The following is a 25,878-nucleotide window of genomic DNA, read 5'->3' on the forward strand; positions in this document are numbered from 1 at the left end:
AATAAGGCGAACCTGTGTCTTTGGATTTTAGCCAATGCCTGGGGGAAAAAGAGACTGAGATTCTGGTGGTTTTCTTCCTTCCTGAGCCCTCCAGACCTTGCCAACCCTATCTTGGTGAGGGGTGGGTGCTGAACCTGTGCCGGTAGCAGCACACACATGCCCACACACACACAGCCCACATAGCTCTGCATTACTCTGCTTTCAGTTGTTTCCTCAGTAAGGAACCCAGAGCCCCACATATTTGCATAAATGGCAGATAGAGCTTCAGTTCAGCCAGGGCTGTCATCTCTTGCTCAGCAACTGCTCTCATGTGAGCCCCTGGCTTGAGCTTGGATTTAGAGTCTCCTGCTCCCACATCTCCTGCATGAACTGCTCACCTTGTGCCAGTCTAGGGAAGGAGTCTTCTCAATGTCCCAGAAAAGCCCAAACCAAGGGCTGCTGAAAACCTGTGGTTGTTTCCCAGCATCCTGGGGACTGTAGCCTTCTGTGTTAAACCTCCCAGACATGTCTCTTCCCGAAGGTCCCTGCTGCAGCCTGCCTTTGTCTCAGAGACCCAGGCACCAGGTCACCACCTCCTGCTGTTCTGCTGGGGGATGAAAAAGGGTCCCGTGGTGCTCTAATCTTCCCCTATGTCTTTTGCCTAAGGCACAAAACTGCCTATGGAGGGGAAAATTGCCCAGCAAATGAATGTCCTGCCCATTTACTATTGGCTTGAAATCTGAAATTTGAGACCAATTAGAATTCAAACTGGGCATTTTCAGAAAGAGAAAAATCCACGTTTTAGCTAAAATAATAATTTAAGTTATGTTTTGAAAGTTCCCACTGAGACAGTTTCCCCAGAAATGCAGGGGATTTTAGACTACTACTTTAAATGAGGGTGCTTTGAAACTGGCACATGTTGCATTAGCAGCCCTTGCCGCTGGCTGCTCTCTCTTTGAGAATGAAATTCATGTCTAAAATGTTAAAGGAAATTGCCACTCCAGCTAAATGACAAGGTGGTAGTAACACAAATACCAAACTTCAGTTTATCTGCCCCCCCTTCAACTAAAAAAAAAAGATCAGTGATTCCAACAGGAACAGGTTCTGGCTGTTTCAAGCTTTTATTAAATCTCACTTTTTACCTAGAAATGTGACTGAACAGAAAACTGTCACAAAACCAACAAGAATGCTATAGAGACCCTGCTTTTATTTTTGCAGGATTTTGAACTAAATGATACATGTAGTTTTCATCTTCAGTTTCTGTCTTGGCTTTCTCTGTCTTTCCAAGAAGGAGGCTTCTGATTATAAAAGCCTTAGGTCAACTTGCAGCTGAAAGCACTCTAAGATCACCACCTCTGCAGCATTGTGAATACAAGTGGTGTAGTTTACTAACAATAATAAATATAAAAATGCAATAAGTGTGCCAGTGCTAATCATATTTCATATGAGCAGGCTTCTTAAGCCTTAATGCAGGGAAAAAATTGTCTTTGATTCAGCTCCTCATTTACTATAATTTCTGTATCTGTTGTTTTATCTGCTTCTTAAATCCATTTCTCAATGTGACTCACTGGTATTCTCAGCAGACTGCATTCATGGGGACCATCTTGTCAAAAGTTAGATCTGAGAAAGTGGCTCATTTGCTCTACATGCTTATCTCATTTTCTGTTTGCAGGGCATTGATGCAAATCCCGATATCAGATAATTGCCTTGCTTTATTTTACCTGGAGGCATGTTTTTGAACTTTGGGCTATTCATGCAGAATCCACAGTGTTTCATAGCTAAGTTAGGATAGTTAATTCATGTGTGGTCACATGAGCCCCGTAGCATAATTTCTGTTTGTCCATTTGGTAGCCATTTCAGGTTTTCACTGGTCAGTGAAGCAATGCCAAGAACAGATAGAATAGAGCTGGACTTAGCCAGGATAGTGTCCCAAGAAGAGGTATTGTCCTAAATTTTTCTTGCAGTGCATTCCATCAGTACATCCTTCATCTTTTTCCTGAAAGCTTCTCCCACCATGCTCCTCCAAACCTCTCCTCCTCAGCTTTCTGTCACCTGTCCCTCCCTGTTTATTTCACAACATACAAAGGAATTGGGCTCTGAGGAGCATTTGGAGCTGGACCTGCAGATGTGCAGAGGTGACAATGCTGCTATGGCTGTGCCTGTCAAAGCTTTATCCAAATCCTGCCTATCTAAACTTACCTAACCATTGGGACAAAGGTCTTGGTGTCACTCAGTCATTGTCCTCAGAGGTGAAACGGAAATACACTATGCTGCTATCTAGGGAAGGACAAGGAAGTGTTCTTCTTCTTCATGTGTTCATGCAGTGTCTGGCTGAGGGTTGAGGGTTGCAACCATTCCAGTTTTCCAGCAGCTGCTTAAGAAGGGAAGGTCTTGTACATCAGCCTCATTTGCCTTGTTATTGTAGCTTCCATTTGGCTTTGCCAAGTAAAAGATCATACACCATTTTATAGTTCCTGTTCTAATAGATGTAAATTATTCACACTCTTTGGTTGCTTTTTAGAGCTGGTCTACAAATAAACATTGGGTCTTCTCCAGCGGTGAAAAATCCATAATTGTCTGAACATTGAGAGAAACATAAGTGGCTTGAGCTGCAAAATAAACGTGTAATGCTATAGATTCATTTCTGTTTGGACTTCCCTTGGTCTTATTTCCTGCACAGATAGAATGTAAAACTGGTCATTCCAAAAGAAAGCGGTGCAGGCTCTGTCTTTGGGCACATGGTGAGCTCAGGTAGAAGTTGGGAGGAGATGCCATCTGCTGGGAAGTGCGGACATTGTCAGAAGGAAAAGCCGCGTTGGAAGCAGCTGTGAGCAAATGATACGGAAGATTAAATTAATGCTCTATGTCTAGCCACTAGCTAGGGGTGAACCCCACCTCCCAATTTCTCCGCAGCTTGGAGCGCTGAAGCGGCTGCTTTCCTCCCGGTGGGATGGTTGTCCAGCCCTTGCTGGCCAAGCAGCTGCTGAATCACAGCCACCACTGCTGTTCATGGCTGTATGAGCCTGGGAAGGAGCATGTGGGGGGGAAGAGAGAAAGATTTAAGGCAATCAGTAGGAGTTGGTATAAAGGAAAACAGAAGGTTAAAAATCTAGAAATTTAAGTGGAAAGATAAATGAGCCTAAAGAATCTCTGGAAGGGAAAACTTTTAATAGCAGGAACCACAATAACAATAATTGTCATCATTGGGGACTGAAAAATACGTGTCTCTAATCCAGCAAAATGTTGAACTTCCTTGAGTAATGCTACTAACACCTTAGTTAAGCAGTTATGCAAATGCTTGAATGATAAAGATAAATTTAAACCAAATGCAGGAAACAGCATGTCAAGAATAAAACTGTTAATTGTTTTTTGATTTAATCCTCTGATTCTCATTACTGCTTCACTCTACAACCTACTGCGTTTTCACTGTAACTTTCAAACTTTCAAGGTGGTTGTAGAGAAGAAGGTAGAGTTTAGTGCTTTTTTCATTTGTCCCCAGTGCGTGATTGCACTAAATGTGTTTTTAATATTGCTTTTTACCACTTTGATTTTTTATTTTGTTGTTGTTGTTCACATTAGAAAACCACAAGACAGACATTAGATATGATTTATCAGGAAGTATCTGGGGCTATGCCAGATGATTAAAAAAGAAAAAGAAAACAAGAATAACACACATGGGGGCCCATCTAAATAAGAGTCATTGAGCTGCAGTCATTAAAGAGAAGTTCTCTGTAAACTGGAGTTGGATGAGCTGACAGTAACAACGATATCTGTATAATTTTGTCATAGGAAAGGAGGAATGTGCATATTGATGGGGATTTCTTATAGTATTTGAAGGGAACCTACAAGGAAGGCAGTCAGGGATGTAGTAATGACTTGCAAGACCATGAATCATTAGAGACTTGTATGGTTCAAGTTCTTCAAAGGTCATTTCTCAAAGATATTGGGGAGATAAGGTGATGAAAAATAATAGGCAGTCACAGAGGTGTCTGGGTAGATGGGTGCATAGGTGGCTAACCAGGCAGCCAGTTGGCCAGGGATTTAAGAATATGACCTCTAGATGAGCTATATTTCATTTGCTTGAAAGTTAAAATCTATTCTCCCTTACCTGGGTCCTGAAACTGGCCACTGAAGGATTTGCATCTTGCTGGGGCTTTTATGCTGGTCTCCATCAGGGGTCACTCCATGAAGCACCTCACCTTTGGGCAAGGGCACACCTCCTCATCTGCTTGAGGTGAGGGGATGGACCTGCTCCTGCAGAGGGAACCTGTGCTATCAGAAGCATCATTGCCAGCTCCTCTCAAAAACAAGGAAACATTGTTTGGGTGATTTCTTCTGAAAATATGAAGATGGGAAAGTAAGATCATTTTTGCTGTCCTTGCCACCATAAATTTAATGTGAGCTGTAGATAGCAGAACTCTGGGAAACTCTGTTCCACTTCAGAGAAAGGAAGTGGATTTCTGGGAAGAGGGAGGACAAATTTGTGTCTCCTGAGATTTAACTACTTCTGAAATTCAAAGCTCTCCAAGCTTCTTGCATTTAGTTTTCATATCTGTAAAGTTTTCTTTGTGCTTGTCCCCACACGTTAACACCACAGAAGACAAAAGCACCCAAGGACTTCATTGTCAGAATAAAATAATACAGCTAATGTAATTAAATTAAACTATTACAATACTAATTATAGTTTGAATAATAATAGTAGCCAGAAGAAGAAGTAAGGCTGTAAAAGCTACTGTTTGAAGAATTCTGCATGTACTCAGAGCCCACAATCAATATTGCTGTTTTCAGTGCTGCAACGCTTCATCACCCTCCTAGTGAAAAATAAGGTATCCTCTACAAAATGTGCTAAGTGACATGTGAGTCAGTCCAAGAGCTCTGAAATCCTGTCTGGAATGCCAGGGGAGTAGTCAAGCAGCTGCCTTCTTATTGTCATAAAACTTGATAGCTTTTTGCAAATACATACAAATAATGTTTTGTTTACTTTCACTGTGAACACACATACTCCCAAAAAGCTCCAACAAAGTTTGGTGCTAATTTTTTCCCCATCTTCATTTCATTGCTTGTCGATTTGGCAGGAGAAGGAATAGACAGCATTCAGGACAAATCACATTGTCAAACTTGATCTTTTTTTAAAATAACAGAGTCAACATCTGAAAGTAAAAAACTGGGATTTTGTGGGACTGGATTAAAAAAGGGGGAAGGGTACTGAAATACCTTCATTCATTATTTAAAACAATTACTCCAAGCAGGAAACTTGGCACTAGAAGCTTTTATTAAATCAGTTCAGAGGGATCTGTTTTCAACAAATGAGATAAATGTCAAGTCGAAGTCTTTAGGCACTCAAAGTGCATCACATTTTCCTTCCCCAAAAAAGCAGAACAAAAATGTGCACAAAAGAAATTACTTACATATGTAAAAATCACATTCAGTTTAAATAATCTCTTCTTCCTGCCTGAATATATCAACAGTGTATCAGAGCTTAATGTAATCTTTTAAGAGTGTGATTATTTGAGAATGTTTTGATCCTCTCTACTCCTTATTGTTAACCTACATCACAACAAACATGTAAACATGTATTTATCTGTATAGCATCTTTATTTTGGTCACTGTAGTTCTGAGTGCTTCCCATGTGTATATGGACAAGGACATTAGGGAAATCAATAATAATTCTTTACATTTTTTTTGTTTTGGTCCATTTAAAAACCTCTCTTTTTTTGCTCAGTCTCTCATCTCCCATTATGTGTTTTCCCACCTCCTGGATATCTGTTTTTCTGCTGCCTACTCTCTGTTAGTGCATCTTAATGCTGCCCTGTGTATTCATTGTGGTGGGCAGGAGGGAGGACCTGGCATGGAGACAAGGGCATGCTGCTCTCATCTGCAGCTTTCAAACTTCCATTGCTGGTTAGTCCAGGGGTTCTGTGGCAATTCAGTTCTTTGCATTTTAGTAGAAATATGGCAACAGTTTTAGGAGCATATATTCTCTTTTCTTGAAGAAAACAGACTGAGGAGTTGCAGTTTTAGAAAATGCTAAAACACTTCTGAGTTTTGTGAGGTCAGAAACTGTGGGATAACATCAATCTCTTCATGCTAATTTAGTTCCCTGAGGATCCCAAAGTGATGCCTAAACAGCCACAGGAAATTAGAAAGTTTTTATTTCCACTGTTTTTATTGGTATACTACCTGATTATGGCTTTGCAAGACAAGGGAGGGAGGGTGCAAACAACTTAAAGAGGCGTAAGGGTGCTGAAGGAATCTTTCAATCCCAAAGCACTGAGATTTGTAATCCTTACTCAAGCTAGGGAAGGCTATTGTCAACAGTCCCTTGATATTTAAGCTCTCCAAGCCACTGAGTCACTGGGCCTACTCATCTGACTCATTACAGAAAAGAGGGAGTGCTGCTGTTGCACAGAGGACTTCAGCAAAGGCCAGTTTTCAGGGAATATCCCAATGAACAAATCCTCTCCTATCTAAATGTGAAGAATGTTCAAAACTCAACAGGGTCGAGCAAGAGAGAACTGGGGAGGGGATAGCAGGTGGGTGATGGAAAACAAGGGTGAGAACAGTGGATCATATGAGTTCTCTCTTCTCCAGGGGATGCTCAGCCAGTTTTCCATTCTTGCTTTATATGATTCACACTTTGCTCTCCCAGCATTACTGATGGGAATCTCAAAATATCAGAGAAATGATGAAAAGAAAGCTTATTCCTTGCCAGGTCAAAACATCAGCTACAGACAGCACAACTCCAGGAAGAGACATGGAAAAGTATAGTTCTGGTGCCTCGCATTCCTGATTACAGAATTTGATAGGGCCATTTAGCAAATCTTCCTACGTGAGCTGTCTGGCAAGCAGTATAAAGGTCCTGCACACTTCCATGCTGGGAATGTCTGGCACTGGTGTTTGTTAGGTTGACCTTGCCCTCTGGAACAACAGTGCTGGGTCTTGTGATGGCCTTGAAATATAGAACTCTGTCTTTTGAGGAAAAGCTCATAGAGGTCTTAGAAAGCAAATCAAGAAGTTTTCCTTTCTATTACTATCACTGCATGCTTTCTTTGAGAGATTATTTCTCCAAGAGACAGAAGCTTGCTTTCCAAATCTTTCCATTTCTCCTATAAATCTTTATTCACATCTTCCTCTGAATGTAATGATGCTCCAGCCTGATATATCTTTGGAGGGAAAAAGCCTATATCAGTCTTTACCTTCTCAGAGCTTATGAAAATGACCGTGCTTCAGTCTCCAGTCCATGTCTTCCCTGCACAGACACCAGCTGTATGCTTGGTTTGGTCCACAGAAGATTAGAGGAAAGGTCATGATGACAGGAATTTCTCTATGATCCTTTTATTTTCCTCTCTTCCTAAAACATGCCTGTGACAATAACCTGAAGGTATTAAATAATTCAAGGGTGGTGGCTTTGTTTCTCGCCAAGATACGGGCATTAGGATTGTGGTGCCCATTGTGTCAGCACCTCACATGTTGGCTTCCAAGTAGAAGATGAGGAGAGTATTAAATGCCTTGTTTCAATCCTATGAAAGCTATGGACATTTGTCCTCAAAGGGCAACAGAGAATTTTCAAGCACAGGCATCCCTAAGTAGGCAGAAAGCCAGCATAACCAGGTTTATACTCTCCACTGTTGTACACGCACGGCCGGTTCGTGGACAGGGTCACTTGAGCAGGGGCTTGGGCAGAGCCAGTAGGTCCCTGCAGGACCATTCCAGCTGGTGTAGGATTGTTTTGGCACTTCTAATTAGCAGAACATATGGATGTTGGCATCCTTGGGTCTTTTCCTTGTGTTTTAGATGTGGTCTGCTGGTTGGTTAGAGAATGTACAGCCAGGAATGTTAGTTGGAAGAGTCAGTGTGGGTGGATTTTGGGGCTGTTTTAGCATACACCTGTTTTTCTGCTCCCCATCTCACTTAAAAGGAACTTCCATTTCCTTTTGGCTGCTATATAAATATGGAAATGTGGAGACTCTTATCTAAAAAAGTTCAGACTATCAATGGGCTAAGAGACAGCCAAATCAAGTTAGGAAAAAAACTGTGAATAAATGGTCAGGTTATTAATAAAGGAGTTTTATCATTGGGATTAAAGCAAATATCTTTGATGTGTAACAGGCAAATACATCTATTAAAAGGGGCAAAAGAGTGAAAAATTTGCTCATAGGAGAAATTACTCAGTGTAAAACTAAAAGTCAGCTGTAAAAAAAAAAGGCAAAAAACTATAAAATGCCTAATGTCTACATGTGGTTAAAAGAAACAATCCTGTGTCTATGTACACAATCATGAGCTCTGACTAAAACTGTCACTGCTCAGAGATATATTGGGTTGTTATGAGTAGTTCTCTGAAAATATCAGGTCAACAGTTAGTGGAAAGGCAAATAGCAGGTACAAAATATTGGCAAGGGACTAGAAGGCAGACTGCAAAACATTATTACCCCAGTCTTTCAACCTATGATTTACAATTCACTCCCATTTTGACTGCTGCAGTGCAGTTCCATTCTCTCTAGAAGAGGATCAGAGAAAGGCAGCAAAGGTGATCAAGAGAAATCTGGGAGGGCCTGATGAAGGCATGCAGGTATGATTGACATGAAGTTGTTATATGAGGGGGAGAAGCACTCTGTTTGCCCTCTGAATCCAGGTATTTATTACCAGTTGCTGTTGGAAACAGGATACTCAGGTAACTGCAGCTCTTCGCTAGCCCTTATGCTCATTTATATAGAATAGAATAGAATAGAATAGAATAGAATAGAATAGAATAGAATAGAATAGAATAGAATAGAATAGAATCTGGGTTAGGAGAAAGCTGTTGCAACCCACTATTACTCATATGGGGAAACTTGTACTAGATCTTTCTGTGTTGTGAATGTATCACTGATTTTTGCACAGAATTCAGGGTAGCAGTGTAGGTCAGACCAGGGTTTCTGCTGAGGCACCAGTTACAATGAAGAGAAACACGATGAAGTTTAGCTTGTGGGCAGAAATTTCCCAGAATACATTGGCAACTGGGCAGAATCAGTGCTTTGGCTTGGCTCTCAAGCACACTGGCTCTCCATTCCAGCAAAGGAACAAACCTAGACTGTGTTTCATAAGATGGGTCAAATTCCTCAAAATAGACCTTGTTTAAAAGTATCTGCTAGTCCATGACTGTACCACATCTAAGGATTGTAGCACCTCTCCTAGACAGGAGTACAGGGAATCACATTCTGATGCTTAGTGAAGGCAATTCAATTTTGTAAAATTGCCAGCTACCTATCAGTAATTCAGAGATATGCAGAATTTACAGCACTGTTGTTGTAATTATTGGTATGCATTCTTAGTCCCTGTCAGTGATAACACGCAAGCAGAGTTAAGGAGCATCATGAATAACTGCTTCGTCACACTGATATTACTAATAAAAACTAACAAATTTTGGATGATCACAAGAACTGTTGAACCATGTCCTCAGCTGAGTACTTCAGGTGTCTTATTTGCAGTTGCTGTGATCGCCACTGATGTGTGATCTGGAGGGACATCAGTGGAGATGAGGATCCCACTGTTTTATCGCAGTACCATGACATTGAGAGGCCTCACTGTACTGGGGCATCATGGTTGCCATGTAAGGGCAAGTGGTAAGATGAGGCATGGTGTGCACAGCAAGGCTTTCGTTGGTGTTGGTCTTGGATTTGGGGTAGATTTGCTCACTCACAGCACAGTAACACTGCAGGAGTGGCTCTGATGCTGGGGGGAGTGGTTTGCTAAGCAGGGAGATTCACCTCCAGGCACCTTAGGGTTAACTTGTGGCACCACTTGAGGCTGGCAGCAGAGAAACTCAGACAGAAGCTGAGAAACAAATCTACATGCTGGAAATGGTGTTCTGGGAACATTATCTCTACCCAAACTAATTTTCCTTGTTTCTGAGCTTGCTCAGAGGTACCACAGCCTCTCTCCAAGGCATAACATTGTGTAGCTCTCTGATAGTACCTCCAGAAATCACATGGATGTTCTCTGTAAAAAATGGGAAGGAACTAAGGGTCCTTGCCAACACACTTTAGAACTGACTATGTCTTAATTTATCTGTGACAGAGTGTCTTACTCAGTAGGTGAGAATTTAGCTATGAGTATATTGAGTGGCAGCCAGCTTGGAGCATGAGTCTAATTTACTGTAACTCTTGCTACATTCTGTCTGATCATTATCGTGCTGAACAAAATGTTTTTAAAGTGCTTTTATAGGGTTGAGTGACTTGTTCAATAATTTATACCATTTTGGAGGGATTAGAGGATGAATTTAAGTCATCAAATAATGCCATTATGGCTCAATGACTACATTCTTTATCAGGGAAAAAAAAATCAGTTGTAATTATGCTCAAAAAGACAGAGACCCTTTATTCAGCAGTTCCCCCAAGAACAATGATATCAAAGATGCTGATAGGTCTCTCAGCTGTAAAGAGGGCTGTCCTTCTTTGTTAGGAAGGAATAGATCAGCTGCTGTCTGCTTATCTGTGTATCCATTGTGCCATTTATGCCACAGATTTTCAGTATGCTATGCCTTTAAACGTCTGCTCCTTGCAGAAGCCAGATATCCTTCTGCATGCAGAGCTGTGCAAACTCTTGGGAAGCCCATGGCCCCCCTAAGCTGCTGGGAGTTTTGCCCCTAATTTCAGCAGAGAATTTCTGTCCAAGTTCATGGAGCAAAGAAAAGGCAAAGTCCTTTTGGTGGCTATCTGGGACCTTTACTTACACTAGATTGCAAGGGGTCTGCCTGACCCTTATGATTAATTTAATGCTTCTTTTCCATTTTGTTTGTTTTTATTTATTTAAACTGATAGCTGCCCTGGCAAGGGAACCACTGGTATTTCAAGTAGTTGTGCTTTCCACCACTGGAGTGAGCATTGCAAGATTTCTTTGGACCCAGATTATGTCTAATGCTGTCAGACTAGCAGTGTAACACAAAGTTTTCATTTTCTCCTTAAAGATATCCAGTGAAATGATGAAATCCTGCTCACTTGACCTCTGAGCTGGCTTTTCAGACAAGCTTTTAGCAGCTTAGGAAGACTTATCTCAGAGAGGAAAATCAGGTCATGCAGTGTGTGTGGACAAAGACTAGATAACTGATTTGAGCAAGGGAGAATACATTAAATCATCCCTTATCCTTGCAAAATGACTGTGTGTACAAGGTGAGCACTGGTTGGAGTAATTCCCCCAGAGGATTTGAGAGGTGCAGGCCAGAAGTAAATATGTCTAACCATGAGGGTGTTTGGATTTGTATTTCTCTGCACATTGCTCTGCATGTCCCACACTTATTAACTTGTCTGTATGACAGAGCCTAGTCCAAAGCCCTGTGGGATCTTTCCAATGAATTTGCATTTGGCTACTAACTCTATTGCTACAGGCTTGGTGCCTGTGTGCTTTCTTAGTCAGATTTCTTACCGTCAGATGAGAATTGTCTCATTTCAGTGTATGCCCAAAATGAGCCCCCCACACTCCTCCAGTCAGCAGGAGAAGAGAGGCACCTCCAGACTCATCCCATTCATTTCAGAGGCCAGACTTGGCCAGTAATTGTTGTCTGGAGACAACAATTTACCTTCACTCCATGAACAGCCAGGAGAGCCCTGGTGACTGGATTTGGTACCAAACTTTCTGATGGCGTGAAACAAGCCTTTTTCTGGCTCCTAGATGGGATAATGCAGTAAGTCCTGTCCACTGCATGTCTGGGAAAGCAAGGACTGGTGGGCCCACTGTAAAGATGGCTGTCGGAATCACTCAGCACTCTCCTGAATTCAGATGCCATAGTAGTTGCGACACCTAATTATCCTTGTAAAGTAGGTGGTCCAGATCGGAGCGCACAGCAGAGCAGCAGATGGGGGTTGCTGCTGTCAGATTAGATTGAGATTAGATAAAGCTTAATTAACACTTTATTTTTGTAAGATTCAACCCTGATTAGTCACACAAAAAATATTACAGAGAAGCGGGGCAGAAATCAAGAGGCATAACTAACATTATTAAAAATCAAGGAAGCATTTTTACAGAACAAGACCTTGCTAGTAAGGGGTTATTCCCTGAATTTGACACCTCTTTTGTCTGGAGAACAAGATGTATGTGGAAAGAGTTCTTTAACCCACCAACCAACTACTGTGTAAATCTGCCCTTTCTAGCTCAAGTAATCTAATTTACATAATCATGCATATATCAATACCCACTTGAGGTACTTTATGTTGTTGGTTAGAATTCTCATTATTTTCCATCACTTCTAGATTTGTAATAACAAGAGGCACACAGTATTTTAGAGATGCTTTATCAAGACCCCTAGTAACCTCCATACAATTTATCAAGAGTTTTGGTGTTAAGCCCTACAAATGTCATATCACAACTCCTTGATGAAAGTCCTCCTCCAGTATGCAATTTTTCTCATGATATTTTTAATATTCTGAACCCACGGCTTGACCCATCAAAAGATTTTTGCCCTTCTCATAATTAACAAAGCTATGTGAAGTCTTCCGTGTCGGAGTCTCTTTCTGTTGTTTGAATCCACATAGTGTCCTGGTAGGCTTCTCCTGCCTGTGAGTTCTAAAAACTTACCAGAAACTTTTGTATGATCCACAGGGAAGGTTGCTTGCAGGAATAGGCTGCAAAGCAGTCATTGGACAAAACGTTTTTCTGTGCCAGATAGTACAAACTAGCAAGCCAAGTAAATCCCATTTAAACCTTATTTTTAAGTTAAAGGAGACATGTGCTGTCTATGGCCCAAGAATGAATCCAACTTTTGCTTTTTAGGATAGGAAAAGGATGTCACAGATTAAGACAGTTTTGCTGTAGAGCAAATATGCAGCTTCAGAATATCTAAAATCCAAAATAATCCAAGCTTGCAATAAATGAGTGCTTCTCCTTTGCCCTCTATTGTTGTCCAACTGCCAGGACTGCAAAGGGATGACCTCTAGAGGGAATTCAAATCAAACCAAGCCAATTCCTTTTTTTTTTTTTTTTTACCTCAGTGGTGTCTAACCAACTATTTGCAGAATGTAGTACAACTCATGTAGTTCATTTATTTCAGCTGTGTTCTCCTTTTGCTGTCTCTCCTTGTAAGCACAGTTTAGTGGTCAGCTGGGTGTTTCTCTTGCACTGTTTTGTCTGAGCTGTCTGGTCCAACACGGCTCAATGGGCATTGCAGATGCCAGTGAAAGCTTCTTACTGTACTTTTTATCACCTCAGCTCTGTCACCAGACAGTGAGAAGGATACACCCTGGCCCCTAAAAAGTCTGATACCAATAAACAGGGTCTTTCCTTAGTTTATGTGTTTATTTAACTGTGTAGCTATGACCAGTCATGTGAAGATGAGGGCACAATTTGCATCTCCCCGATGTCTCTTCGAAGGCATTGCCAGAAGACAGCACTGTCTCCTCCCCAGCACAACCCAGGGCTTGTCTGGCAGGGCAGACAGTGTGAGTATGAAAGGCTATCCAGAGTCCCCTACTCCTTGCTCTCTGGGGTATTTACCTTTGCCATATCCCAAATGTGGGAAATACCACAGCAAAATATGAGGGTGATTTGGCAAAAGCAATTGCATTTGTGCTTTCCCTTGCTCAGAGAAAGAAATCAGGACAGTGATACCCTGTCCACCTGTTCTTTTTCATAAGAGAGTAAGTCTATTTAAAAACAGGGATGCAAAACAGGTTTTTACTGCTCTTTTGGTATTATTCTGCACAAGAATAATACCAAATGAGCAGAAGTCATCCAAGAAAGTTTTTGTTGGCACCAACCTTCCCATTCTCCGGAGTCGCACGTTATCTGATAGCTGGCATACGGCAGGCTCTGGATAGTCTGTTATTCTTTCCCACGCTGCAAGATTTGGGCAGTAAATAGCTTAAATAAATGCCAGAAGTATAATTCACTTTTTACTTCATCTGATTTAAGGAAGACTTTCCTCAGATAATTCCTCCCAGGCATGCTGTCCAAGGCAGAACTGGTCCCTGGTGGATCAAACCATTCTGACCTCTCTAGCTGGCTCCATTTCAGCTTTTTTAAGGTTGGAGATAAAGAACAGAAGAAACAACTCACTACATCCAAGCACTGTTGCACTTTTCTCTGAGGTGCCAGGTGCTCCTTGAAGGGCCTGTGCCATTATACAGCATTAGTGGCCCCATGTCACCTTTGAAATAATCTTTTACTCCTGCAGCAGTAACCACCATGCCTGGTAATGCTTCCAGCGGGGCAATGACGAAGCAGATCAATTCCCATGATGGGGATCCTGGCCAAGCAAAGAGCTAAACTCTGCAGGGCTGAAAGCAGAAGTGGAGGAGCTCTGCCTAGCTCTGTTACCTCTCCAAGAAAAAGACTCTTAGCACCATAAAATTGTTTGAGTTAGAAGGTACCTTTAAAGATCATCCCGTCCAACTTCCTGCAATGGGCAGGGACACCTTCCACTAGATCTCCTTGCTCAGAGCCCCGCCCAACCTGACAGTTAACATTTTCAGGGCTGGGGCATTCACAGCTTCCCTGGGGAACCTGTTCCAGTGATTCACCAATCTCATAAAAAATGTCTTCATTATATCTAGACTGAATCTGCACTCTTTTAGATTAAAACTAAAAGTGGGACTAGAGATTGCCAGTGAAGACTGAGGCAAAAGGTTGTTGAGTATCTCATAATCCATTCTTAGCAGCTTGCTGGTCATGTTCATTGAGGGGGTAAAGATTTTCTTATCTTTCCTTTCCTGGCTGACATAGCTGTACAAGCCCTTCTTGTTACTCTTCACATCCCTTGCCAAGTTCAGCTCCAGCCACATTGGCCTTCCTGACTCCATCCCTGCACAGCTGGGAACCATTCCTGTACTTTTCTTGAGATCCCTGTTCTTGCTTCCACTGCCTGTGCAATTCTTTCCTGCCCTTTAATTTGACCAGCAGATCCTGATTCATCCATGTGGGTGTCTTGCCTCCCTTTCCTGATTTCTCACATCTGGGGATTGAGAGCTCTTGTATTCTATGGAAACCCTCCTTAAAGATCTGCCAGGTCTGTTGTGCTCCCTTGTCCCTGAGGGCAGTTTATCATGGGGTGATACTGACTAACCCTTTGAATGGCTGGAATTTTGCTTTCCTGAAATTCAGAGTCCTGACTTTACTCTTTGCCTGACCCAGAGAAGTATTTGGAACTGCTGGGATTCCTGGGAAAATCACACTGCTTCCTACATCTTGAGATCGTAATGGAAAATTAAGTCAAATCCCAGGAGTGATTTTTAGGAAATCTAGTATTTTCACATTTTAATGAAAGTGCTGTTGGCACAGACAGATGAGGGCTAGGTAGATTTGTCAAACCCTCAGGGTGCTGCAGCCACTGGCACCATTGTATCACACTCATCAAGACAGTGTGAGGGGATGGCAGGAGCTTAGGTTTATGTCAATTCCTGCAAATTAACTCCCATCAAATTAAGTTGTTCTATAACAAAGACAGTGGTTGTTATAAAGGAAGGAGAGGGAAGACCACAGTTAGGGTTGTGTGATGACTCATTTAAATCTGCATAGATGGGCAGTCAAAGGTGCTCCATTGAATCATGAGTTGTGCTCTTGCTATAGTGCCATGGACTGTCCCACTTGGAAACCATTTGGTTTTGTCCCACTTCCTGCTTCTGTGCTCAGTGACACTTGGCTACCAGCCCCAGATGCTGATTTTGGTTGGCACCAGTCATTGTCCTGGGACAGGTAATTGGGAACAAAGAGATCCTGTCCCACCTGAGGCATGTCCCTTCTGCAGCTTCAGTCAGTGCAGGGAGATGCATGTCAGAGCCATTTTTCACACATTGCTTTTCAGTGTTGGCCTTTGTTTGCCATCAGAGTTCAGAGCTGTTGGTGTTGAAGGCTGATCCCAGGAGGCTCCAGTTTAAGGATGCTCATGTTCTTGCTGTGTATTCTCAGCAGGAGAGCTTTGATCTTGGTATGTGTCTGACAGTCATGTCACCCATGTTGTGCTCATTTGAATTGAAGTGTTTGGTTCCAGTGATGTGGTTTTTCTGTTGTTGTTATTGTTGTGCATGTTTAATTATTTTTTCTTTCTTCATTAAATATTTTGTTCAGGTTGCCTGCTCCCTTCTCCTGCAGAAAAATTGGCATTTATGGTATTTGCTTTGGGGTTTTTGGGTTTTTTTATTGCTTGAGGAAAATTCCATATTATATCATCATTTTTTACTCTTTTTTTTTTATTTGGTACTTATTAATTAGAAGTGACACAAATTTGTTTAAACTACAGACAATTAATAGGGAGGGTGAATCATATATGATATACCTCATTCACTGGGCTCCATGGAATCCCAGTAGCCCAGGTCTCCACAGCAATCTCTGGAGCACGCCTTCTTGTACAGTGCCCACATACCCTAAGCCTGCTACCAGCCTGCTCCCTTCCTTAGTGCTGCTTTGTAAACTGAACATTGAAATATGAACGTGTATGTATGAGAGAGTCACCTATTACTGAATTACCTGGTGCTTCCCCTTGCAAGACTCTCATTTTGGTTGATTATGGTTTTTCTAAGTGGGCTGAAATTTTCTGTATCAACCTCAGGCTAGATAATTTGTGTGAAAGATAATAAACATATGGCAGTGAGACAAGAACATTTATTAGGTGAATTAGGTATACATGTACACAGGTAATATTTACTCATAGTAAAGATACAGACAGATAATCACAAGTCTAATTCAACCAGTTCAGGAAGTTTTCACTGCCTCAGCTGGAAATTACCACTCTTTAGTGGAAGCACAGAGCCTGCCAGTATGCACGTACCTTGTCCTGTAGTACTAGGCAAAACAGGTCCCTTCACACATGAGCTCCAGTTCCAGCTGGAGGAGGGGCAGTTTCTTAAACCTCTTCATTTGGTTTCCTGCAATTGTGTGATGATAAACTAAAGGGCTTGGCTTGTTGAAGTGTAGATACTGCATATTGCAGCCATTGCAAATTGTAATGCTGAAGTAGAACAAGTCATGATGTCTTTGGTTTTGTCCAAAAGCAGATAGCAGTCTTCATCATTCATGCTCATTGGCAAACATTTCAGAATAAGAGATCATGAGGCATTCAAAAGCAGAGCTCCATACAGAGCACAGGATAGTCTTTGCACAAGTCCATCAGTGGAGGCTCTCTAGTGGTCTCTCTGAACCAGGTATTTTGTCCAAAATATAAGTTGTTCTGTCACTGCCAGCCAAGAGTGCCACTGTGTCCCTGTGGCTGGAAGGAGATCTAGGAGGAAATTCTAGCCTTGTTGAAGTCAGCTGGAGTTTTGCCATTGACTTTGATGGAGCCAACATTCCTCTTCTGATGCAGACATTTCACAATAACCTCCTCTGTTGAACTTTCAACACATGCATGTATTTTTCATTACAAATAAACAAAATATTTCTAAAGTGGACACCTTCATATATACAGTACGCCAGAAGATGACATTAAAAGTTCATCATGGTGCACATGGTAAAACACTAATAATCCATCCTTGATGTCTCTGGGAAAAATTCTGACATGAACAAATATCCTTTAGGTCATTTTTGCCTGAAAATACAGCAATCAAATTTACAGCTGAGGGTTTATTATTTTTGCAGAATGCACATGCATTCCGAATTTGCTGTGCTCAGAAATGGAGACAAGACATTCATCTGTGTGCTTGGCTTTGGGAAAAGACATCCCTGTGTGTCCGGACATGGGCCTGGTATAGAGCAGACAGGAAATCTGCCAGACTGCCTCGGCAGGAGGCTGCCTTCAACACGTGCAGCAAGGAACAAGAAATGTCTTAATGATTAATCACTGTCAACCTTTGTTCTCATTAAAGACTTGATTGTCAGACAAGGCTGGTAATGAGGCGCTGTTCCTGGGCCTGTTGCTATGTGATTGTGCAAGGGCTGAATCTGAGCCTTACACCCTGCAAGATGCAGCTCCCACTTTGCCCAAGTTTAAGGAGTTGGGGTTGGGAACATTGTTCTAAGAGTGCCTGCTAGTGGCTATGGGACTGTGTAGCTCTCTGGCAAGGGATTATGGCAGGGCTACAAATGAATCTGAAAATATGTTCACAAGGATCTTGGGCATGAGAAGCTTTCCTGTTGGTGTTGAACAGGCAAAGTGCTATAATAAGTTTCTATTAAGAATTGTAGAAATAATTAACTATCTGTCAAAGTGAGGATTGGCTCACTCATTTTTTATGTTTGGGATTGTGCACAGTGTTGTCTATTTCTGAAAATAGTTCTGGGGTGCACTTAAATTTCAGTGTGCAAAAAAAAGTATTTTTAAGAAGCCTGAACTCCCAGGATCTTCCAAGTAAGAGCTGCAGCAGTTGGGTTTGCTGAAATACTTATCCCTCAGCATGCTGAATACCTCTGCATCACTTGGTGTCCAAACATACCACTCCAATGGGTGGCTTACACCATGAGGATGCAGAAATCAGGTGTGTGCTCCCTACTGTCAGGAGCAGTTCCAGGTTCAGTGTCTGAAGGGATTAGTCCACATTTCCTGTCTGGGCTCCACCATTCAGTCTGTTGAAGGAGTGACACAGCATTTGCTTCTTTTCCCTGGTTGGATGAAGGCACAAGTATTTCTGGCAGACAGCCTGGACTTGTGAAATCGCAATGCTAGTGTCCATGTTTCCTTGTGTATATGCCTTGGAAACATGGTTGGCCCTGAAATTTTTATCCTGAGAGCTCAGATGTTCTCAGGAGAAAAATACAGGAGATAGTCCCATGAGGCTGAGCCAACTTCTTATAAACACTCCAGAAAATTACTGAAAGGAGCTATTTTGCAGCCTTCACACAGCTGTATCTTTGGATGTTAGACACAGAAAAAACAGCTCTTGGGATCTTGCAATGTTCAGGTTTTTCAAATGCTGTTTGTACGTATAAAAGCGATCTTTCTGGAATGCATAAAAATATTCTCTGACAGATATTAGGGGAAATTCAGCCTATGATAGTATCTTCCACCTGGTTAATTTGGGAGGCTTTTAGGTCACTATAACACCCTTAGAAAGGCATCTAGTTTTGCTTGACAAATCATAGAGTGTTCACACTCACTCTTCCAGGCATCTTACTCCAGTGCGACTAGAAGAATCCAAGATGAGGAGTGTAAGGGAATGCTCCTATCATCTAATCTGGGTTCCTAATTCGGTTGTCTAAATTAAACATCTGAAGCCTAATTATACAGCCCCATCTCCCTGTACAGTGAAGGGAGAGCTGCAGCAGGCAGTTTACAGAGAATCTGCTCTAATTTTTTTTTAGAGACCTAAACTTCTAAAAGACTCAGTTTTATGCTGTGTATTCCAGATATGAAAAAAGGTTGAATGAGTTTGAGTTGTTCAGGAAGATATTGTTTTTCCACTCCCATCCAGCTGAACAAGCAGTAAGGCAAGGGAGAATCTGCTTGGCTGTGTTTCTCCCCAGTCTGTCTATTTCCTTATACACAGATCATATCCTCAGCTGTTGAAGATTAACTCCTGAACTTAACCTCAGGTACTTCTTGGTGCTCTCATAGTATACAGTGGCATAGAAAACAGCCCTCTGCACTCCAGTCAAGAGTGGGAGTTATTCCTAAAAATATGAAAACGCTTTACTTTTTCACTAGAGCTGAAAGAGTTCTTACTTGACAGGCACTCTGCTGTGGTTCTGCTGGAGTTTTGTTTTCTTGTCTGAGCCAAGGACACAAGCAGGAGTGTGTCCTTCATGTCATCTGAACTCCATCTTGGAGTTCAGACGACCATGAAAAGCCCAGTGTTTAGCAGAAAGGGGTGTATCTGCGTCCATTACATGCAGCAAAAAGAGGTGGCTCAGAAGAGGGCTGGTGGGTACTAAAATTGGCTGTTCAGCAAAGCACCCTGTGCTTGGCCTCCTAAAGTTGCATGAGTCAGACCAGCTCTTCCCAATAAGCCTAAGTGCTTGGCCCAGCAGCTGCAGGAGAACCTCAGATTGTGCCTGTGGAAAGGAGCATGCCAGCTGGGGCTGTGAAGGCTCACATCAGGGGCTCACAGGGCTTTGCTACCAGCCTTGTACTACTATGAAACACTGCAGGACTTGGTTGAACCATTCCCCTTCCCTTTCCCCTTCTCCTTCTCCTCCTCCTCCTCCTCCTCCTTCTCTCCCTCTTCTCCTTCTCCTTTTCCAAGTGCTCAGTTGGCCAGGGTTGTTTGCAGTCAAACCAAAAAGCTCCTGAGAAGCTCACACTGTGGGGACAGCCACTGGTCCCTTGAAGAAATCCACAGAGGAGCCTTTTCCTTCACCATCCTCACTCTAAGCCTGCAGTGAAGAGCTGCACAAGCCCGTGATGCCAATTAACACAAACTGCTTGAGTGAGGTCATCATGCATAGGTCACCAGATGAACATGACTTTGCGCATCCTTTCCCCTGGAAGCAGCTTTTTGTAAGGCAGACATCTGTCACTGAGCAGACTTCCATAAATGGATCTGAAGACTTTTCCTTTCTTCTTTTAATTCTTTGTTTCTTTAAGCCAGAACTTATGCAAGAGAAGAGCAAAAGCCAGGAGATGTCACTCCCAATCTGATGTGGGGCACAGAATGAGTTGCCCCACAGAGGAACAGAAAGGTGGAAAAATTCCCCATCTCCTTTTGAGGGAAAAATCTGCAAGAAGCAGAAGCTCATCTTGTGGCACAGATGTCAGGGCTCCTGGCTGGGAAGCAAACAGCCTCTGCGAGCATTGTGGTTTTGTACAAAATTGACCATTGTTTCCCTTCTGTCCCATCAAAATTATTCACCAATTGAAAGGATTTCCAGGAGAAAGAGGGGAAAGGTTTGCACATTCTTTTCCAGCCAACTGTCCTTAAACCACTTCTGAACTAAGAATGCAGAAACATAAGCTTGCAAAAGGCTTTCAGAGATCCTGACAGGCTTTGTAGGGAAAGGAGAGGAGAGGAGAGGAGAGGAGAGGAGAGGAGAGGAGAGGAGAGGAGAGGAGAGGAGAGGAGAGGAGAGGAGAGGAGAGGAGAGGAGAGGAGAGGAGAGGAGAGGAGAGGAGAGGAGAGGAGAGGAGAGGAGAGGAGAGGAGAGGAGAGGAGAGGAGAGGAGAGGAGAGGAGAGGAGAGGAGAGGAGAGGAGAGGAGAGGAGAGGAGAGGAGAGGAGAGGAGAGGAGAGGAGAGGAGAGGAGAGGAGAGGAGAGGAGAGGAGAGGAGAGGAGAGGAGAGGAGAGGAGAGGAGAGGAGAGGAGAAAAGGGGCAAAAAAGAAAAGTCTATTTTTAAAAGTTCATATATGTGTTAGAAGCCAAAACATCCCTTCATTTGTATGAACACAAATCAGCTGCAGCACGGATAGTAAAAGGCAAACTTCATCTTAAATGCTTTGTTTTACTGCTAATTTAAACATTTGAACGTAATGTTCTTTGTGATGCTTATGAACAAAACCACAGTTGTGCTACCAGCTCTGATGCACTCTCACTGTCTGCCTTTCTGCATCTCATAGGTTTTATATGGCACTGTAACATCAGATAGTGTGGTGCCACACATCTGCTTTGTATGTTGACCATCACCATGCTGAAGCTTCAGTTCTGGCAAGGGCAGATGGAGTTTTGTGGTGGTTGGTGAACACTAACCTATCCCCAGCTGGCACCAAGGATGGCCCTAAAAGAGCTGTAGGTCATTTTCAGGGCTGGAGGAATGTGGAACGTGCATGAGTGGTGCCAACGAGTAGGGCAGAAACTGGGGGTAAACCCAGGTGGGCATTTCTACCTGTTGGAGTTGTGATGCTTCCAGCCTGTCCCTGACACCTGGCTGGCTGCAGGGATGTGCTTCTCATCACGTCACCTCCTTGGGGGCAAAGGGGACAGGTTACCTTCCTCATGCAGGGAAACAATGTGGTGACACTGTGCAGGCAAGCACTCAGGGCTCCCCAGCTGGAGGGATGCTGGGCTGTCTCTGCAGCCTGCTGGGCAGAGGTGCCCCTGGGCAAGGGGACAGGCATGTCCCACTCCAGATTTTTTTTTGGTCAGGGCTTTCTAAAGTTAAACCACATGAACTGCAGCATGGAAACCCAGGAATGACCTTAAAAATCAGCAGCTCTAGATGTATGGAGTTGTAGTAAAGCTGCTGCAGTAAAGCTGGGCTTAGAGCAGGGTGAAACAGTTTAATAGAAGCAGGGTAACTCCACCCAAACCTGCCCTTCCTCTCAGGGATGTCAGAAGGCACACTTTGTCCTGCGCAGGGGCAGACCCCCACATCCCTGACAGCAGTGCAGCCCTTCTGCTGTCTGATTTGCAGTGATGGAAGCGCAGGGTGAGAGCAAGGCTCGATAGCACTGGTTCATGAAGGGTCAAACTGCTGTGCAGCTAGCCTCCTGATTTATTAGGAAACTGTTCTTCCTTCTCCCATTGCAAGGGGAAGATCAGCAGGCAGGAGAAGTAACACATCGTAGATTCATAGGCTCACACTGACATTTCATGAACAGCAGAGAAAGGACCAAATGCAAAAAAAACCCAACCTGGCTCCAAGTTGATGATTTACACTGTTTTCTCAGGGTCTGTGTGCCAAGCAGCTGGTGTTTTGTGCCAATGGCTATTACAGAAGAGCTTTCTTTGATAGATACTGTGAATGAACACTACACAGTTTATCTTAAGACAAAATCCCCCCCCCACTGCTTATATGGGCTGGTAGGGAATGAGGGAAGGAAAAACTTAGGCTTTGTTGGTTTTTTTACGTAGGACTGAAAGCACATTTGGGGGAGCCTGCACTATCTGTGCAAAAACACAACAGATGAATTCTATTAATGGATGGAACATGTGGCTGGGTTCAAGCTAGAGTTGTCATTTGAATATAGAAGTCAAAGCCAATTTATTGTAACATATTTTTCTTTTCAAAATATTTTAGGAAAGACAAAAAAGTTTGCGCAACAACTTGGCAAGCGGGTCTGTTGAGAGGAGGTATTTTCTATCTTGCAGCTAACATAAGGGCTGAAAAATGTGGCAGTGCCGAGCAATCCTAGATTCCTTCTGGAACTGAAGGAAAGTGTGCAGGATATAATTGTGTAAGAGCCCAATAAATTTGAAGGGTGGGTTTGCAACACTGCCTTCGGGGCTGCAGGTGGCTCCAGAAGAAAGTCAAGCTTTTTATTTCAGTAACAGTCTTCAAATACTTTATCTAACTAGCTACACACTCATGTCGCCCCATCTAGAAGCCACGGAATTATTTTAAAATAGAAATACCCATAACAATCATTGTGCTTCTTCCATGCCAGATGGTAGAAAGATAAGTGGGATTAGTCTGTACTGAGTGTGTTAGTGGGGAGGGGAGGGATGCAAAAGCTAAGGCGCAGGAATGAGCTTTCCTGGAGTTTGCAAAGCGCTAAACATCAGTGCCCCGTGGTCTTCAGGGCATGGGTAGGCTACGTATCCTTGTTTCAATGTTGGTCAGCCTGTGTTTGCCCAAATGCCCCAGGGGACAATGGCCATGGAGCAGAGCTTTGCTAGGATAGCAGCCCAGATCCTGGCTCTACACCTCGGGACTGAGGGAACCGCTGTGCAACAGGGAGCATCAGACTCCCGCTGTGGGGTCTTGTGTTGCAAGACAAAAATGCTGCTGCCTCTTAGGTTGCACAGAACTTTGTGGTTGGTTCTTATGGTGAATTGCAGCCAAGTTGGGTCAGAGAATGAATGTTTCTCCTGACTGTTGTGACCTCTTCAGTCTATCCCATTTTCTTTGTAGCTGTGTGGCGAAGAATCGTGGTGGGTATTGAGGATCCAACACAGGCTGAGTATTTGTGTGTGTACTAAGAAAGCTACATTTGGTAAAGGCCCAAGTACCAAATCTTGCCGGAGCAAGTAGACAAAAAACACATTGCTGCCAAAGGAATTAATGGCCAAGAGAAAAGGAGCAGCATACTGTCATTCCATGTACATTCTCATCTTGTATGAGCGTGGTTTGAGTTCTCATGTTGCTTCCCCACTGCCCTCTAAGAAGACTTTTTGCCATCCCTTCATTATCAAGCTGCATACTGGGAACTAGAAGCAGATCTAGGTCTCTCACAAAGACCAGAGAGACTCTTCAAGGTCCTTCCCAGTTACACATTTATTTTACTGAGGAAGTTGATACACTCTAAGCCTATTTAATCATGTTGCTAATGGGATTCAATTAGCAGTCTCTCAGAGATTGCTCTTGTCAGGGAGATGACGCGACTAATGAAAGCAGCACCATTCACCCCACTGTGAAGTATTAACTTCCCACCTCTGTATTTTCTAAGAATAGATGCCACTTCTACCAACAAGTCTGCAGCTTCTCACTGCTGTTCACCAGATGGTAGGAACCAGCAGACACAGATTTGGTTCCCTTGTGGTCAAACAAAGTGCTGTACAACCCAATGCACATTTCCTGAAAGATCCCCAGGACAGCTCTGTTACTTCTGTTAATATTTCCCAAGCTCCTGGTACAATACTGAGGTTTTCCACTGGAACCACCTGGCACATTTTCAGAGTCTTTCCTGTGGGATGAAGTTACTCAAACCTCTTCTTACCTTGTCATGGCCTTTGTATCAGTCACTTGTCCTGAAAGTCTGTGGGCTGTGTCCTGAGCTTCAGCTAATTACATAAAAAGGATTATTTCCTTTTCTTGACGCTTGTTATTATTTTCATCCTTCATGAGTCTTTTCTTCTGTTTCAGGAACAACACTCTGTGGTAGGCCAGGGAGCTGGCCCCACTCCAAGCTCCAGTTCTTGCTCAAATCCAAACACTGGAAGTGGTTACATGAACTCATCCCAGCAATCATTGTTGAATCAGCAGCTGATGGAAAAGAAACAGGCTCTGCAACGGCAAATGATGGAGCAAAAACAACTCCTTCTACAGCAGCAGATGTTGGCAGAAGCTGTAAGTTTACTAATTTCTTATTTTACATGGAAAATATAGCCATAAAAACAATAGAAAAGAAAGCTAAGACAGGGACAAGAAAGCCCCCTGAAACTTCAAGGTTGTTTTGGCAATGCCTAGAACTTCAAGCGTGTGCCTTGTATTTTTCAGCATTTTTCTAAGCCTTTCTGAAGCCTTCTTCAATCTGTATGAAACAAGTTTCCAAGCTATTGCAGTTTCATTATAAGAACAGTCCAAGCATATGCTTGGTTTTGAGACATATGAATATTGTTCATGGTTTTCTTTGCAAGATAAACCAAGGTGCACTGCTATGCTACTTCCACCTCAAAGGAAAGTTTACTTCCAGGACCTGTCACCCCGGCAGCACAGTGTAAAATACCTGTGTGTAAACAAGGATCAGGTACCTTGATTTTGGGGTTCAAGGAAAGTTTATGTGTTTGACTGGGATCGCATATGAGTCCTACTTTCTCTGGTTCTATTTCTGCATTTCTAGGTATCTGCAGCCAGTTCTCTCTCCTTTGGTATCTGAGAGACTAGTTGGGAGTTTCTGGTCATTTTAGGAGACATGGGGAATTCTATAAAGGAAATATTTCTTGACTTTTCAATCCATGCAGAAGAAAAAAGCAGTTCAAAGTCAGCTCTCTGTGCTGCAGTTTTCTGTCAGAATTTATAGCAGAGCAAAAAGTTAATTGCTGAAATAGCTTATCTTAAATAAAATGGAAATTTAATCAGCTTGGCTTTGCTTTTGTATTGTGTACATAGAAATACACATAAAGCTTGCCTACAGTTTTTACATGAATTGCAAGGATTTCATGGGAGTCTGTCTTCTTCACAAGGATTCAGGTTGAGCAGGATATAAAAACAAACCTTACAAATCATAATCAACCCCTCCCTCCCATCATGAATTGTGGAAATGCCCTAAATAACACAAGAAGGGCTTCTCCCAGTGTTTTTAAGTGCTTCTGGGAGAAGAAAATACAATTTTTTTCACTAGAAGGTCCATATGCATGCTGTTTTCAGGCAGATTATGCCCAAATTACTCCAATGGACTTGCATCATCAGCCAGGGCCTGACTCTTTGACACTGACAAGCTGGTTCGCCATTCTGGCAGCTGAGCACAAAAC

The 25,878-nt window shown here is 42.7% G+C and overlaps 1 protein-coding gene across 2 annotated transcripts in view; it reads left to right on the forward strand.

Moving 5' to 3' along the window:
- The window catches only part of MAML2 (mastermind like transcriptional coactivator 2), a 209,331-nt gene that overhangs the window by 171,971 nt on the left and 11,482 nt on the right, over nucleotides 1–25,878 (forward strand). For both annotated transcript variants that reach the window (XR_010356466.1, XM_064409459.1), the window contains exon 3: nucleotides 24,551–24,754. Coding sequence is in view for 1 of the 2 variants with exons in the window: in XM_064409459.1 (XP_064265529.1) it covers nucleotides 24,551–24,754 (204 nt within the window). In the remaining variant the exon portion in view is untranslated. The remainder of the gene's footprint in view (nucleotides 1–24,550; nucleotides 24,755–25,878) is intronic.

Source organism: Passer domesticus, chromosome 2, assembly GCF_036417665.1.
Source record: "Passer domesticus isolate bPasDom1 chromosome 2, bPasDom1.hap1, whole genome shotgun sequence".
Classification (NCBI taxonomy): domain Eukaryota; kingdom Metazoa; phylum Chordata; class Aves; order Passeriformes; family Passeridae; genus Passer; species Passer domesticus.